This window comes from Schistocerca serialis, chromosome 4 (assembly GCF_023864345.2).
Source record: "Schistocerca serialis cubense isolate TAMUIC-IGC-003099 chromosome 4, iqSchSeri2.2, whole genome shotgun sequence".
NCBI classification, from domain to species: Eukaryota; Metazoa; Arthropoda; class Insecta; order Orthoptera; family Acrididae; genus Schistocerca; species Schistocerca serialis.
Window position 1 is genome coordinate 4538023 of NC_064641.1, and position 18205 is coordinate 4556227.

At 38.5% G+C, this 18205-nt stretch overlaps 2 protein-coding genes across 10 annotated transcripts in view; one reads left to right on the top strand and one right to left on the bottom strand.

Annotated features, from left to right (window-relative positions):
• Positions 1-18205, top strand: part of LOC126474982 (mitochondrial enolase superfamily member 1-like) — a 141966-nt gene that overhangs the window by 84475 nt on the left and 39286 nt on the right. For 3 of the 5 annotated variants that reach the window (XM_050102517.1, XM_050102521.1, XM_050102522.1), the window contains exons 10-11: positions 1524-1705; positions 4608-4790. The exons of 1 other annotated variant lie outside the window; for it this stretch is intronic. In XM_050102517.1, the coding sequence (XP_049958474.1) occupies positions 1524-1705; positions 4608-4733 (308 nt within the window). In that variant the 3' untranslated portion in view covers positions 4734-4790. Of the gene's footprint in view, positions 1-1523; positions 1706-4607; positions 4791-18205 lie in introns of those variants that run through there. One more of the 5 variants, XM_050102519.1, reaches the window with a different exon arrangement.
• LOC126474983 (adenosine 5'-monophosphoramidase HINT3-like) overlaps positions 14116-18205 on the bottom strand; it is a 232490-nt gene continuing 228400 nt past the window's right edge. For 3 of the 5 annotated variants that reach the window (XM_050102523.1, XM_050102524.1, XM_050102530.1), the window contains 3 exons: positions 15314-15380; positions 14765-14891; positions 14116-14681 (listed from right to left, as the gene is read on the bottom strand). In XM_050102523.1, coding sequence (XP_049958480.1) covers positions 14655-14681; positions 14765-14891; positions 15314-15380 — 221 coding nt within the window. In that variant the 3' untranslated portion in view covers positions 14116-14654. The remainder of the gene's footprint in view (positions 14682-14764; positions 14892-15313; positions 15381-18205) is intronic. The other 2 variants (XM_050102527.1, XM_050102525.1) reach the window with 1 other exon arrangement.

Below are 18205 nucleotides of genomic sequence, written 5' to 3' on the forward strand. Positions count from 1 at the left end.
TATTCTGTGAAACTCAAATTCCCTCGACACAATGAAAGAGAAACCCAATATCAGCTGCCTAAGGGTGCTGAAATAATACAATGGCAACAAGTGAAAATTTGTGTCAGACTGGGACTCCATCCCGGATTTCCTGCTTTAAGTGAGGGGTCATGTTAATCGCTTCAGCTATTTGACTGTCTTTCAGACATGTCCAGAAGAACAGACACCACACATATAATAGTAATATTTACATCGTTTTCTTGCGAGAATCATATGAGATACTGCAAGCAATAAGAAAAATGGACTAGGGGAGGTACGAAATCAATGTGCAGCAAGCTGGGAATTTGGGTTGGACAAGAAGCATGCTTGGATAGCTGAAGCGAGTAAGGAGACTGCCCACCTTAAGCAGAAAATCCAGGTTGAGTCCCAGTCCAGCTGAATTTTCGCTTATCACTGTTGAATTATATCAATGCCATCATGCAGCTGATGTTGGTATCTCTCTTTCATCATGTATATATACATCCGTGGAATTATGACTGCGTGGTGTCTGTTCTTTCAGACATGCCTGAAAGAACAGACACCACACATGTAAAAGTAATTCTCTCACCTTCTTCCAACTTTGGTGGATATTATGACTGGCAACATTTTAATAACCTGAGTGCTAGCCTCCAAGAGCCTTCCCTGTTTTTCATGTTTTCTGACACCTTCATTTTGATAGACTTCTTAATTATGCTGTCCCAGAAACTAGTTCACAATATGGTTGGAGTCTAGGCAGTGAACACACAAAACAGCAAAACTCATCATACCTGAAGAAGATGGCTAGGTCACTCATCAAAATATTGTGCATAAAATGGAACCAACAGCTCAGCAGAATACCTGGAAACACACTATTAATCATTTGCACAGAGAAAACCTGAGGGATCACATTGAGGGCTGTTTTAAATTGTTAAATAAAATAATTCCATGTACTTTGCAGTACTCAAAATAATTGTTACAATAATTATGGATCAGACAAAAATAATGATTCACATGATACACCTGCACTCCCTTCTGTGTTGAAGACTCAAGTAAGTGATGGATACACACACAAAAAGTGGTGATGGCTGTTAAGATTTCAAACTCACATTCCTCTTTTGGACAGAAAGATTAAAACATAAAAAGTATGTTCACCTTAGTTTATTTAATGTCTGTTCTGAAGGAAGATTTGGATGAAATGATAACATAATCTAAGACACTCCTTTTTGTGGCTGTATGTCTCTTGGCAATTCAATTTGAGTTAAGGAGGGATCTGTTCTCCAAAAGTTACATAGTTACATAAGAGCATGGTCACCACTGACCTACCATTGACCTCCAAATCATAACATTAAGCAGGCAGGCAGGCAGGCAGACGCCCCCCCCCCCCCCCCCACACACACACACATACGTTTGAATCTGAAGAAAGTCACAAAAACTTTGTATGATAGCTCTATATTTTCAAAAGCTGGTGTTTTCAATTATATTCATAGAAATGAAGGAAGGATTAATTATTTTTTTCTTTATTACAGTTCCAGTTTGCCCTCATGCTGGTGGTGTTGGACTCTGTGAGATGGTGCAACATCTCCAGATATTTGATTACATCTGTCTTTCGACAACGAAGGAGAACCGAGTAATTGAGTATGTCGATCAGCAGCATGAGCATTTTGAAAACCCAACCAATGTTAAACATGCTCACTACATTGCACCTACTGTAAGTATTCACTGACACAGAAATCCATCACAATGAAATACAGATGAAAACTTAAATTGCAATAGAAGTAGCTTAATAGAATCACAAACATACATGGCTTTCCTGTGTAGCATTGCTCTTACTTCAGGATATAAAACTGTTATCAGATGAGAAATGACGTAAATGAAGATATTAATTATTTGTAAAACAATTGAAGAAGCAAAATACACCATAAATAACACAGAAAATGACAGAGGCAGTTGGCGATATTATCAGTCCATGGTTTTTAGCAAGCTTTGAGATAGCACTCCAGTTTGTCTTTATATTGTTATTTTGCTGGGGCTGTCTAAGACCACATTAAATCTTGTTGCATTTGGCAGTGAACTTTAATTCCTGAGCAGCCCAAATATCCTTAATTCTTTGTCAACGAGCTTGCTTACGCTCCTCCGTCCAAGGGGTCACGGCATCTTCGTTTTGGTTATGTATCTTAGTGTAGCCCATTCATCACAGTTTTCTTGCCGAAGAGATTCTTGTCAAAGGTATCTTCAGGTTTGATTGGTACGAGTTGGAGGTTGTCTTTGGGATTTCTAAACCAAGGCATTCTGTTTTTGAAGTCTGCAGGAAGAAAGAGGAAGATCTTCTTGGTCAACCTGTTCCTGCCCATCTATTCTAGATAATTGTAAAATTGTGCACTTCTTTTGTAGATTGGTAGATTGTGTCATACTTTCTCGCCTTTGCCACAGACTTGTGGATGACATTTATGTAATTGGGTCCCACAATTGCCCTAATGATTCTGTGCTCCTCTTTTTTTTTTCTGGCTCTTCAAGGATGGCCTCTATTTGAATTTACAGATAGGGTTTTGGCTACATACATAGCTACTGACTTCAGAACCATTTCATAATGATGTATTTAGGTTTTATGAAAGGTATTTTTTCTTGTAGATCGTGCAAGACTTTTGGAAGTCTATTTCAAGTTTGCATATTTATGCCTTAACTGCTTCCATGTCAATTTTCTTTTTTCTCATAATGATCTCATCCAGGTACTTCAGTTTTTCTACTCTGCTGACATCTCCATAACTCGTCCAGAGGTGTGGGGACGCAGCTTTTATGTTAGTCATTACTTCTGTTCTTTCAAATGATATCTGAAAGTCAGTTTGTTATGCATTTTGTTGTGATACCTCATGTAAGGAGGAGAAATGCATACCATCACGTTTCCGACTTTGATAATGGTCAGAGTGTAGCCTATTGCGATTGTTGTTTATCGTATCGCGACATTGCCGCTCGTGTTGATCGAGAGCCAATGACTGTTAGCAGAATTTGGAATTGGTGGGTTGAGGAGGGTAATACGGAACGCCATGCTGGATCCCGACAGCCTCATATCACTAGCAGTCGAGATGACAGGCATCTTATCCGCATGGCTGTAACGGATCGTGCAGCCACGTCTCGGTCCCTGAGTCAACAGATGGGGACGTTTGAAAGACAACAACCATCTGCACAAACAGTTCCGTTTGCAGCAGCATGGACTATCAGCTCAGACACCATGGCTGTGGTTACCCTTGATGCTGCATCACAGACAGGAGCACCTGCGATGGTGTACTCAACGATGAACCTGGGTGCACGAATGGCAAAACATCATTTTTTCGGATGAATCGAGTTTCTGCATCTGTGTTTGGCGACATCTCAGTGAACGCACATTGGAAGTGTGTATTCGTCATCGCCATACTGGCATATCACACGGCATGATGGTATGGGGTGCCATTGGTTACACGTCTCGGTCACCTCTTGTTCGCATTGACGGCACTTTGAACAGTGGACGTTACGTTTCAGATGTGTTACGAACCCGTGGCTCTATCCTTCATTCGATCCCTGTGAAACCCTACATTTCAGCAGGATAATGGATGACTGCATGTTGCAGGTCCTGTACGAGTCTTTCTGGATACAGAAAATGTTCCACTGCTGCCCTGGCCAGCACGTTCTTCAGATCTCTCACCAATTGAAAATGTCTGGTCAATGGTGGCCGAGCAACTGGCTCGTCCCAATACGCCAGTCACTACTCTTGATGAACTGTGGTATCGTGTTGAAGCTGCATGGGCAGCTGTACCTGTACACACCTTCCAAGCTCTGTTTGACTCAATGCCCAGGTGTATCAAAGACCATTATTACGGCCAGAGGTGGTTATTCTGAGTACTGATTTCTCAGGATCTATGTACCCAAAATGTGTGAAAATGTAATCATATGTCAGTTCTAGTATAATATATTTGTCCAATGAATACCCGTTTATCATCTGCATTTCTCCTTGGTGTAGCAATTTTAATGGCCAGTAGAGTAAATAACATTCTTATGTAGCAGTAAGATCAAGGACACACCCCACCGTGATATTTGAGCTACACAGTTGTCTTTACAATAAATTCCCTCATTTACCATTGCTGTACAGCACCTGCCTCCCATACACTATGTAAGGAGTTTCTGGACATCCTGCTGACTGCACTCTGCACTGAGTCACAATATACATCTGATGGTGTATAAGTACAAATACAACTAATGATATTTGTCTCAAATCAGTCACTAGAGAAACCTGATCAAGTTGAATGATGCATGGTTTTAGGGACTTTTGCCAGTCTATCAGAGACATTCCTCAGGAGCTACAAACGCTCAGGTACACTGTTAGTGGTGCTATTGCAAAACAGAAGAGTCAGGGAAGTATAAAACCTAATTACTGCTGTGGCAAACAGACTAACTTATGAGGACTCGTCAAAATTCTAAAGTGTACCACATAAAGCAATGGTCAGACATCCTTGGAAGCTACTGAAAAGGACTTCAGCTACACTTTATAAGAAATGAGTTGTTTGTACACAGCTTAATTATAGATACTGTATCAGTTAATTTATATTTTAATTTTAATTATGTGCTGTATCTTTTAACAGGCTCCAGGTTACAGTACAAAGATGAAAGCTAAATCAGCAGAATCTTATGAGTACCCACTTGGACACGAATGGGAGAAGATGTTTAATGAGGGAACATTCCAACGACCTCATGTACCACTCAGTTAAAATACAAATTTGTACTTCAAAAATTAGCTGAAATAAAACTTCCTTTTATTCAATGCATTTTACCATTGTTAATATTTCTTAATTTTGCCCAAATTTAACACAGAAGCACATCAAGAGTTGCAAATCTACCCATAAGCATATTAAATTTTTTCTTCACTAACACGTGTAGTATTACTGAAAAGAGGAGCTGTAGCTTCTCTGAACCTGAAGGTTAGTTTGAACACCACAGCATCTTATTGGGCACAGTTCTTTTGCAAGTGATATATCTTTACCTCCATCTGGCATGTGAACCAAAGTATTCAGGCAATTACAAGAGTACCTACAATTTAAAAAGCATTCTGAACAATGGTATGACTTGGTATTTTTCACTTACATGATATTTTTTCTAAATAGGAACAAACTGCAAGAAACTATTGCTGAGAGGATAATGAGGTAAAAGGGTTACATGGACATATGGTCGGAAGTGTGTTTAAAGGGGGCTACACTAACTTGACGGTGGAGATAAAAAGGTCTTTGACAGTGTCAGTGTAGGTTTCAATGATTGCAAACACACATGAAAACACACCAGCCAAATGGGAATGTTCTGTCTGTACTAGTGTTTAGCTTCAGTTTTTATGTTGCATATCAATGTTTGTTTGCTGCCATATTTTGAGTAACAAGTACTTATAGAGTTAAAAGTGGTGCATCACATGTTAGCAGCTGAAAAGGGACATTAACAACAGTGAAGGGGCCTATTTGTCTTTCCAAACTGAGGCCCAAAAGCTCCAATTGGTGAATACCGAATTGTGAGGGAGTATCGAGGTCATCATCAAAGGAGTTAGAACCATAACAAGTAGAATACAAAAGACTGTGGGAGTGGTTGCAGGTGTTCTGGGAAAGTCTGACCACACCTAAGATGTACTTCAGTATCATGCAGATTTAGTTATAAATGCTCCAACCATAAATTCAGGTATCAGTATTTATAAATATGGCTCTACATTTCACTTAGTAATTTTATTCCCACCTATACAGTGACCTAGAATGTTGTTTTCCTTCAGAACATTCATGAAATAGAAAGATATTTGTATGGAGTTATGAATTTCAGCTGAACATCACACGACTAAAGCTCGTAGTGGATGCCAATGCGGAGTTTGACTCGGCAGAAATTTTGTTAACTGAAGAGGCTTGAAATATTGACCAAGGGTTTAGAATGTACCAACCATAGGAGCATCAGTTTTGAATGCAGCAAGTTGTCCTCCCTCAAAGAAAAAAAACTTCATAAAATTATGATCTGTATCATGTCCAACCTATGCCCTGGGCAACAAAAGTACTCAAAATGTGGCTCTCCTTGACGGGGCAGAAGCACAAGCAGAAGATACACTCATTAATGGAATAGATCCCAGCATAGGCATGGAAACTCAGTGTTCTATTCCATGAACTTTACCAGATGCTGTTTATGTAGTGGTGCTGCAACAAGATGCCCGTCAGTTTATGGCATGACATAACCAAGTCATCACAACCATACTGTTTATTTAGAGCAGAGACCGGATGTTACCTTCTTGACCAGGCTAGTCACTGGGCACTTGAGAGCCAATGAGGCAAAAACCTTGTGAATTTTGGGATTAGTGAATGTGGTAAAAGCTTATCTACAGGTATGGTTGGACAGGTCAAGCTATTAGCAGATACTGAGGCTCAAATGAGTGTGCTCTTTGCAAACCAGATTGATAGCCATGCTGGAGGGTAGACACAGTATGACCTGGATGGTGCCAAAATTTTCTCTCACTCTACGTCCAAACATGTAGAACAAATGGAAAATGACAGATCAACTACAAAGTACCAACTTAAGTTTAAAACTGGAAAAGTGTAGGTTTATGCAATCAACTTGTAAATTATTTGTGATGTATAATCACAGGCAAAGAAGTATGGCCATTCCACCCTCAACAGGCGATGCTCATGAATTCCCTGCCACTAGTTGTGCAAAATAATTACAGTTGCTGCAAGGGCTTTTGTACTATGATCTGTGATTCAACCCACATCATGTGAAGATTTTTACAACCCTAATTAACAGTTAAAAAAGGGCATAAGTTTTATGTGGAACCCAATTGTGAAAAAGGGGTGTCAAAGTTAAAAGGAGGTTCTAACGTAGTTGCCAGTATTAGTTTAACAAGAGTTTGTGAAATCATTCAGTTTATCTAGCAGTGCTAGCAATTATGATGGTCGTGTATATTAACTGAGCCTAGGGTGACCTCATAGGCCAATAGGCTACATTTCATGGAAGTTAAAACAAATAGAGCTTATTTACAGTACAACCAAAAGGGTGTTTCTGGCACCACAAATTACTTATATAGTATAAAATTTCACTGTAGTCAAGTATCATTCTGAACTGACATGGCAGTTATGTCTTTATTTTGTTGTTGTTGTTGTTGTTGTTGTTGTTGTCTTCAGTCCAAAGACTGGTTTGAGGCAACTCTCCATGCTACTCAATCCTGTGAATGTATCTTTATCTCTGAGTAACTACTGGAACCTACATCCTTCTGAATCTGCTAACTGTATTGATCTCTTACGCTACCTCTATCATTTTTACTCTCCTCACTTCCCTCCAGTACTAAACTAATTATTCCTTGATGCCTCCAAATGTGTCCTACCAACTGATCCCTTCTTCTAGTCAAGTATTGCCACTAATTCCTCTTCTTCCCAGTTCTGTTCAGTACCTCCAAATTAGTTACATGCTCTACCCATTTGTATTGATAATGTTGTATTCACCTTGTAACGAAGCAGGGTTGCCCACTGCTATCCTGTTTTGGTTTTACACTCCTTCAGTAACTTAATTAAGCAATAAACTACCTTTTTTTTTTCACGACTCAGATTTAGACTACAGATTCTGTGGCCTTCAGCCTCATAGTACAAAATTCAGAAATAGTTTAAATAAAATTCCCCTAGTAAAATCTATTATTTCAGTACATTCTAATGTCTATTCTGAAAGTAATGAGCTAATCAGTTTTATTGGAAATGCATACTATTAACAGTTATGGACAATGATGTATATTGTGCAATACCTATTAAGTAAAATTCGAGTGAGCTAATAGGTCAAATTCAGCTATAAGACTGCATCCAAAAGAAAGCCTAAATTTTACTGTTTCCAGTAAAGTGTTTAAATTAACCTAAAGTCTATTAGTTAAATAGATATTAAGACTTAAAATCTGTAGCCTATATGACTTTCAGTGCCAATTGTGACCAAACTACCAAATAATTCCGAGATCTGTTTCGATATTTTGCTACCATTATTTTTCTATGTAAAATAACTCCAGTCTCGACTTTGTAAGTGCATTAATTAAGAATTAAGTAAATTTGAATATGTAAAAATTATTGTTCAAAAGGGCTGCCGTGGTTATAAGTCGGGAATTCCCACGGCGGATGCATAAGTTAGTTCCGCGTATTTAAATTGATACAGCTCACTCATGTTATTTAAATAATAAAACCCAATAGTTAACTTCAAAACCAGTTAGAAAGGATCATTTTAACCCTGGGGAATTATAAACTATAATATATTAACGGAAATAGTCAAATATTCAAGCGCTCGTGTATATAAGGTCTGAGCTGGTGCAGTTTTCTACATCTACATCTACATCCATACTCCCCAAGCCACCTGAAGGTGTGTGGCGGAGGGTACCTTGAGTACCTCTATCGGTTCTCGCTTCTATTCCAGTCTCGCATTGTTCGTGGAAAGAAGGATTGTCGGTATGCTTCTGTGTGGGCTCTAATCTCTCTGATTTTATCCTCGTGGTCTCTTCACGAGATATACGTAGGAGGGAGCAATGTACTGCTTGACTCTTCGGTGAAGGTATGTTCTCGAAATTTCAACAAAAGCCTGTACCGAGCTACTGAGCGTCTCTCCTGCAGAGTCCTCCACTGGAGTTTATCTATCATCTCCGTAACGCTTTCGCGATTACTAAACGTTCCTGCAACGAAGCGTGCTGCTCTCCGTTGGATCTTCTCTCTCTTCTATCAAGCCTATCTGGTACGGATCCCACACTGCTGAGCAGTATTCAAGCACTGTGCGAACAAGTGTACTATAACCTACTTACTTTGTTTTCGGATTACATTTCCTTAGGATTCTTCCAATGAATCTCAGTCTGGCATCTGCTTTACCAACGATCAACTTTATATGATCATTCCATTTTAAATCACTCCTAACGCATACTCCCAGATAATTTATGGAATTAACTGCTTCCAGTTGCTGACCTGCTATTTTGTAGCTAAATGATAAGGGATCTATCTTTCTATGTATTCGCAGCACATTACACTTGTCTACACTGAGATTCAATTGCCATTCCCTGCACCATGCGTCAATTCGCTGCAGATCCTCCTGCATTTCAGTACAATTTTCCATAGATACAACCTCTCAATATACCACAGCATCATCCGCAAAAAGGCTCAGTGAACTTCTGATGTCATCCACAAGGTCATTTATGTATACTGTGAATAGCAACGGTCCTATGACACTCCCCTGCGGCACACCTGAAATCACTCTTACTTCGGAAGACTTCTCTCCATTGAGAATGACATGCTGCGTTCTGTTATCCAGGAACTCTTCAATCCAATCACACAATTGGTCTGTTAGTCCATATGCTCTTATTTTGTTCATTAAACGACTGTGGGGAACAGTATCGAACGCCTTGCAGACGTCAAGAAACACGGCATCTACTTGTGAATCCGTGTCTATGGCCCTATGAGTCTCGTGGACGAATAGCACGAGCTGGGTTTCACACGACCACCTTTTTCAAAACCCATGCTGATTCCTACAGAGTAGATTTCTAGTCTCCAGAAAAGTCATTATACTTGAACATAATACGTGTTCCAAAATTCTACAACTGATCGACGTTAGAGATATAGGTCTATAGTTCTGCACATCTGTTCGAAGTCCCTTCTTGGAAACGGGGATGACCTGTGGCCTTTTCCAATCCTTTGACATGCTACGCTCTTCTACCTACGGTACACCGCTGCAAGAAGGGGGGCAACTTCCTTCGCGTATTCTGTGTAAAATCGAACTGGTATTCCATCAGGTCCAGCAGCCTTTCCTCTTTTGAGTGATTTGAATTGTTTCTCTATCCCTTTGTCGTCTATTTGGATATCTACCATTTTGTCATCTGTGCGACAATCTAGAGAAGGAACTACAGTGCAGTCTTCCTCTGTGAAACAGCTTTGGAAAAAGACATTTAGTATTTTTTCAGTTAGTTCTCGGTCAGATTCTCTTGGAGCAAAAGTGCGGCAAGTTGGTTAATTTTTCGGTAAATGTAATTGTGAACATTGTTAAAGACTGGAAGTTTTTGACCTACCTAATGTGACGATTAAGTGTAAGAGGCCTGGTCACGTGAATATTGTGTGTGTGAGTGATATCAAATAAATCGCACTGTGGTTGTCATATGTGTTCAACAATGAATAAGGTCTTGACTTTTGATTTTGGAAAACATAATCTAGGATCCTGGCTTCTTAATTGTAGTGTGATTTAGGTGAGACAGACGCAGCTACCGAGAAGACAATATTGAATAAGCAAAGCAAGGTAGGTCGAGAACACTGCGCACTATCTACTGGGTGAGGAAATGTTTCAATACCGGTACATCCGGTTGTGGCGTGAACTAGTAAGAGGCACTAATATGAGGATACAGCCTGGCACGTTACAACCTGACCAGAAGTCCTGTTCCCCCAGCCACTGAACGTCACTAATGCACACTGTAACTTTAACCTTTCCATTTCCCTTTTTAAATTTTCTAACCTACCTGCACCATTTAAGGGATCTGACATTCCATGCTCCAATCCATAGAATGCCATTTTTGATTCTCCTGATAATGATGGCCTCCAGAGCAGTCCCCATCCGGAGAACGAGCTGCATGCCCTTGAGAAAACTTACGGCTGAAGTTTCCCCTTGCTTTCAGCTGTTCGCATTACCAGCACAGCAAAGCCATTTTGGTTGACGTTACAAGGCCAGTTCACTCAATCGTCCAGACTTTTGCCCCTGCAACTACTGAAAAGGCTGCTGCCCCTCTTCAGGAACCACACGTTTGTCTGGCCTCTCAACAGATACCCCTCCGTTGTGGTTGCACCTACAGTATGGCCATCTGTATCGCTGAGGCATGCAGGCCTCCCCACCAATGGCAAGGTCCATGGTCCATTATACTATTTATTACACAAAAAAGTTGCCTAATATGCTGGTCTTTAAAACTAAATGACTACAATTTCACTGTCAAACACAAATACGGAAAATTATAACTGAACACAAATGGCTTAATTGCAAATTTCACCCTTTCAAAACTAAAGAAAGGCTACTTTCTGAGTGGATAGTGGGACAGCAAGCTACATCACCAGGCTTTCTAATGCTGCCAATAAACTATATTATAAAACTGAACAACAGAATACAATTTTACTCCTAGTTGTTGTAACAATGAATATTCTATCAGTATAATGGTAGTCTGCAATTTTGCCATACTGCTGAGAAGGCTATTAATACATGAATCTTCTTCTTCTTTTTCGATGCTACAGCCCATGGAGGGCCCAGGCCTTGTCGACGACCTGTCTCTTTCAATCCTCTCTTGACTTCACCAGCCTTCTCCAGTTCTATACTCTTCAAACTTTCTCAGAGCCGTCTCTATATCACACACTAGCCATCACAATCCTGGTCTCCCTGCTGAGCAGCTACCATCTGGTTTTGCCATCAGATCTTTCTTTGGCACTCGCTGTTCTTCCATTCTCTGCAAATTCCCTAACCACTGTAACCTTTGTGCCTTTCCATCTACAGTGACTTGGGGATTTTTATAGAGTTCATACAGTTCTGAATTGGTCCTAATTCTCCAAGCACCATTTTCATACACTTCACGATATATCTTGCACAGTACTTTGCGGTCCCTTGCATTCAAGGCTTTTCTAACATATTGCCATTGGCCACATTTCGACCCCATACATAACAACTGGTTTTATAATTGTTTGTAAACAGTCATCTTCATGTGTCTTGAAATGTGGAAGGATTGCAACATGTTAAAGAAGTTGTAATAGCACCCGATACACGCAGCTATTCTTACCTTTATCTCTGTTGGTACCATATTACCTACCGTAACCATTCCTCCCAATATTGATTTACTCTTTCAAATCCTTCAAACTGCTTAATACCTCTCCACCTTGTTTTGTTTCTAGTACTGAGCATATGTTTTTTTCTTTAGTTACAGCAAACCCATGTGCCGCTACTTCACGTTCTAAAACTACATACTTTTCCATCAAATGTTCTGTGTTTCTTCCAAGCATGGCTATGTCGTCTGCAAATGCCATCTCCTCAGTTGTCCTGTTGAAAACAGTACCATCTGTTTTGCTTGGCTGTTTTCACATGAAAGCCTACAGGACCAAGTTAAATAATGTCGGTGACACACAATTCCCTTGCTTAAGTTTTTGAAAGACTGGAAAATTATTGGAATATTTTCCATTAACTTTTATTTTGCAGCTGGTTTTGCTTAGGGTCATTTTCATGAGAATTATTAGCTTTGGTGGTATCCCCAGTAGAAAGACAACTAATTACTGTGCACTCAATGTTAAATAACTTACCCCAACTACTACAGTTTATAATTTAGCTAATAAAAGTTTATCATCATCAATATTCACACATTAATTCACAGATTGGTGAAAGCAACTGTGTGATTAAGTGATCTGAAAATAGCTTGAGCCCTCAATATAGTGGTTAGCAAACACACTATATAAAATTAATAAACAAAAATAGTTAGAAAACACAGGCAGTGTTCACAGCTAAAATTTAACAGTAACTCATATATAAATAAGTCTAACTGATACACAATGTATTAACCTAAGTGTCGACTAGTGGCAGAAAACATTCAAAGTCCCTGAGTAAAAGTCCAGACTCAGTGCCCAAACTCAGGGTCCAAATCAACTCTCTCTCTCTCTCTCTCTCTCTCTCTCTCTCTCTCTCTCTCTCTCTCTCTCACACACACACACACACACACACACACACACACACACAAAACTGAACTACTGGCAGAAATAAACCTGGCAATGCAAAATATTCCTGTCACCGAAAATGTGTGCGGGTGGACCACCATTCAGACCAGCATAGATCTTGCCTCTTCAACCGCGTACAAAACTGTAAGAAATTTCAAGATGGTTGCTGCACTTTTAAGGCCTCGGGCCTTCCATCCATGGAAATAATCTGCATGTATGTCACTAAAGGACTTTGCATTTTCACCAACCAGATTCACAACTTTTTATAGATAAATGATATTCAAAACCCAACTGTGCCATTGATTGCATGCTGAAATTATCATCAAAACCAATACCTTATACTTAATTTTATGTGCAGTATTTTGCCCAAAATTTAAACAAATACAAAGTTTTGTTGTGGTGCTAAAAATCAGTGCGTAATCTCTGTGCCACCAATTCTTGTAATAAATATGGATATGGCACCACCTTACTATTGGATATTTCCTCCTCTTTCCACTGAAGTGATCAGAATAATGATAACTATGAAAGTTTATATAAGTTATGGGCAAAACTATGCAAATTTATGAACAATTAATCAGAAATATAATCAAAAGTATAAATCTTACAAACTAACTGTTGGATGTGGTGTGTAACAATGTCTGCCAATGCAGGCCGCCTTGCTGATTTGTATGTTTCTTACAGCTTAATTTTGTTACAAAATGTAACTCAATCGATGCACATCATTGAACGCTGCAATTAGAGAGCTTGATCTCTTTTGTACCACAAATATTATAAAAGCTACTGAAGATTTGCGAAATTTCAGTTACGTAAATTATCTCGGTTCTGCATCTTCTCACATATATTATTTACAAATCATATCTGCTTACTGGCAAAATCATGTTGCCCTCCTCTTTATTTGAGATATTGTCCTTCACCGTATTTATTACAGTTTGTGCTGTAGCTGTATAAACACAAACAATATAAAATTATTCTTTATGTGCGTCAGTGGTGAAACTGCCATCATGTCTGTTATTTTGAATCTGACAGGTTGACATGGCTGCTGGCCATTATTGGCAGCTGACATGCCCACCACAGCCCTACATGGGCCACATGCCCCTGGCCTCTGTGACCAGGGTGTGCACGAGTTGAGTGCTGCTTGGAACCAAAACATGTTATCCATGCTCAAATATAGTCTGTCGTGTCACAGAGAAAGAGAGAGACAGTGTGTGTGTGCTTTTTCTTCTATGCATGGCATGCACACAGTTCTCAATGGCTCAGATGTTCAGTGTGCTTGCTAAAATAAAAAAAAAAAAAAAAAAAAAATATTGATGATCATGTACCTGAAAAGATGCGCAAAGTTATGCTATGAGCTATGAAGGAATATCACACTATCAAGCAAAATGTGCACCTTTTTCATTTATTACAAATATTTATGCAGTCATGAAAAACCTTTAATTGCCATCATTGTGTATGTCACCCACACAACGTGAAATACCAGAATTTGTTCACAGTATATTTCAGAATTTGTTCATGGTATGTTTATTTATTATGATGCTATTGACAATAAACCACGCTTATACGTACAATATGGAAGTTTAATGCAGATAGGCTGCCTACATGTCTCTGGAGTTCTGTTTATGCTATGTTACAAATATAGCATCTTTGCAACAAAAAAGTGGAAAAATGCTATGAAGACCTGTTTATGAAGCCAAAATATAAACTGTAAAAAAAGAACAACAAATACATAAACTGTTCAGCATCACTGACAAACTTCATAATATCATGTAGCCATAAAATGGAATAGTGAGGTAAGGGGTAAATACAAATATTTAGAAATGTATAATACGCTGTACATAATATATATACACATGCTTACAATCAAAAACTCAGTCTCATTACTTTGCAAATTGTCCTTCAGATAGTTTATTCTATTTACTGAAAAGCTGCTTCCCCTATGTTTTCTCTTCATCAAAGACGTGATTTAACATATTCCGGCTGTAAATGAAACAGAAGTCTTACTTTCTCATATGTTATCCAGATAAGTTAATGGAAATCAGAGCACACTTAATTTAACTTACCGAGACAAACCACCACGAGTTGTTTCGAAAAATTAACTGGGAGACAAATGACATATCACTTGCAGGAGAAATCACATGCAAATGCAAGTGTCCAATTGAATAGAATGGAGGCCAATGAAATCCAAGTCTGTCAACCAAACGTACACACACAATTATCAGTCATCAATAAATTTATGGAACACCGTTAACAACAATTAAGGTACTGCACTATAAAAGGTTATTATATTTTTTCAATGACTTTACAAATATTTTATGTTGGAATACAAAAATTATCACCAATAAAAATATTTCATTTAAGCAGTCCAAGCTGCAATGAATGATAATGAGTGGTAATATGGGAAGTTTGTAATACTAGATATTTGTTTCTGCCTTTCAACTTACGAATTTGAGCTTCCCATGTCCAAAGAATTGTTTCAAAACAAAATTTAATATTTGAGCTAGTGGTCTATTAACATCCCCCCCCCCCTCTTTTTTCCCAATAAGTATGCTTACATTTTTCTAGTACTATTCACTATGCCCGTAACAGACTAAACTAATACTTATACAAACCTTAAGTCTGAGAGATCACCACCTCTTTCCTCCAGTACTTCCTTCCCAATTCTTACCATGTCTTCTACTGCAAAAACAAAGGAAAAAAATGCACTTAATACAGTGCTTTTTTTCGGATAACATCTTTTGAGTGTTAAACCTTTGTTGATGATCACTATTTGCTAGATTCTAGGAGCTGGAAATAACTTGCAAGAAGTCTTTTTTCTTATGACAATTGCTACAAATAATTTTAGGTACTGTATACCAGAATGGAAAATTCAGAATGGAATAACAATAATGAAATACGATAGATTGCTACTCACCACATACAAGAGGCATTGAGTGACAGACAGGTACATATAAAGGACAATTAAAAGTAAGCAAAGCGACTGGACAAAGACTCACACACACACACACACACACACACACACACACACACACACACACACACACACACACACACACACACACACACACACAGAGAGAGAGAGAGAGAGAGTCACCGTCGGCACAGACATCTGACAGTGGCCACCTGAGCTCTTTGAGGATGTCCACATTGAAACTAGTATCAGTGACCATGATGTGGTTGTGGCAACAATGATTACCAAAGTACAAAGGACAACTAAAACAAGCAAAGAGATATATATGTTCAGTAAACTAGATAAAAAATCAGTAGTGACATATCTCAGAGAGGAACTTGAAACTTTTAGCACAGGGTAGAAGCATGAAGAGGAACCACGGCTTGTGTTTAAAAGCATAGCTGACCATGCACTGGATATATATGTACCCAGTAGAACAGTTCATAATGGGAGAGAATCTCCATGGTATACAGTCACTGTAAAGAAACTACTGAAGAAACAGAGATTACTGCACAACAGCTGAAGGGAAAAAAAAGTGTATGACTACATATCGAGCGATGCTGAATGAAACATATTTGGCTCTCAAGGGAGCAATGCATGATGCAGATGACTACCATGCAGAATGTATCATGGAGAAATAAAGAGGCAAGCAAATGAGCCGGGACTTACCCCAGTTCACTGCTAGTAGCACCATGTCACCACTACGCATCTGTGTGTAGCACACAAGTATTGTACCATAATTTAAGAATGGAATTAAAAGTTAAAGTTACTTTTCCAAACTCTGTTAGCATGTGCTTAAGTATATTAATTTGTAAACTGTCAATCTCAGAATGATCAGGTCAATATTTTTCCCTAAATACATCATTTTAAGAAAAAAATAATTGGCACTAAATAATAAAGCCAGAAACCAAAAACTTGGTCATACTGTGCAGATGTATGTCAAAATTAACTGGTACAAGCCTCAACATGATTAAAGAAATATTTTGGTCAGAATCCGCATTTTTATGAAAAATTGAAGGTGCTAAATATTAGACTTAGAAATGTGAAAATTTTTATGAAGCTTCAGTTCAATATAAAAATATTAACTATGTAACCCCATTGAGTTATCTCTAATAGTTTTAGAGTAATTTGCAGAAAATTAAATTTGGAACTAAAACGTCCTTATTTGTAATAGATTAAGTATTTGTTATATTAATGCTAGAAAGTTTTGGTTACAGCGCCTGATGAAACCTATTAAATAATAGAGCTATAACAAGTTTCAAGGCCTGGATGCAAGGAATAACAAATACAAGGTCTCTTAAAGTTGTAGTTCAGAGGTCAGGTTCTACCGTCAGTTCCATTATGAAAATTCTAGACGACAAAGTTTAAATGTAGGTGAGCTAAAACTTTTTCAACCAACTTAACTCTATGCATACAAAAATTAAGAAGATTCTAAAATAATACACGACAGTGTTATAAAATATTGTGTGTCTGAGAAAGTGGCTGTTTAGAGGCCGCTACCATGGGCATAAGGCAGATGACAGCAGGTGTTCCCTTGGCTGTCCGAAGTGCCACATACATAAATACAACCTGAGAGGCAAGACTACGCTTCACATCGCACCTAGCCACTGTACGATCTGCGTCAGTCAAATGCTGGAGTGCGCACTGCCTCGGATGACATCAGAGACAACCTGTTACTAAATGCATATTTTCAGTAATTTTAGAAAGTGAACTCGTGAGAACTGTACACTGTCCTGGATCACTTCGATTTCACAGAAGTAACTGTTGGTGTGCCGCCCATAATGTTAACAAATCTGAGTGGCAAGTGGTGACAATTATTTTCCACTTTTGTGGCGAGCAGTTATTTTGATTATCAGAAGTCAGGGCAAAAGACAATAGGAACTTACTGTGGAGGTCGCCTCTGTACTGGTCAATAGTGCTGTTTAGAATAGAGAGATTTATTGTCAATATTAACATAATGAGTATTACAATGTTGAGCATGTGAAACTTTACCAAATATGTATATCTATCAATTACAACTCAAAATCTTCATTTATAATTATAGTCCTGATTCCACTGAGCAAATAGAGAATAGAAACATTTCTTTCAGTGGGCTGGACAAGAATGTGGACTTGCAGATTGGGAGCTATGGTCATTATGTTCTCCATAGCTTTCCAGCTAACCACAGAAATGGTTTCCAGGCTCTCATAAAAGGCAGCGAACAGTATTTCAATATTTACAGCAATTCAACAATATTCCAATACTTCAAATATTTTCTCCTATTACTTATGATATGAATATATAATATAATCATTATTATAATTAATAACCCGCTACTCCACACAGTCCCTAGTCAAGGAGACAGGAACTGAAACTGAGGGCAACAAAGCAAAAGCTGAAATGCTTAACTCCATTTTGAAATGTTCCTTTACAAAGGACAACATAGTTTAATCCTTATACCACTGAATAAGATGGCTGAAGTAAATGTCAGTAGAGTTGAGAAACAGCTGAAATGGTTAAAATTGAACAAAGCTCCAGGGCCTGATGGAATTCCTATCAGATCCTATACTGAATT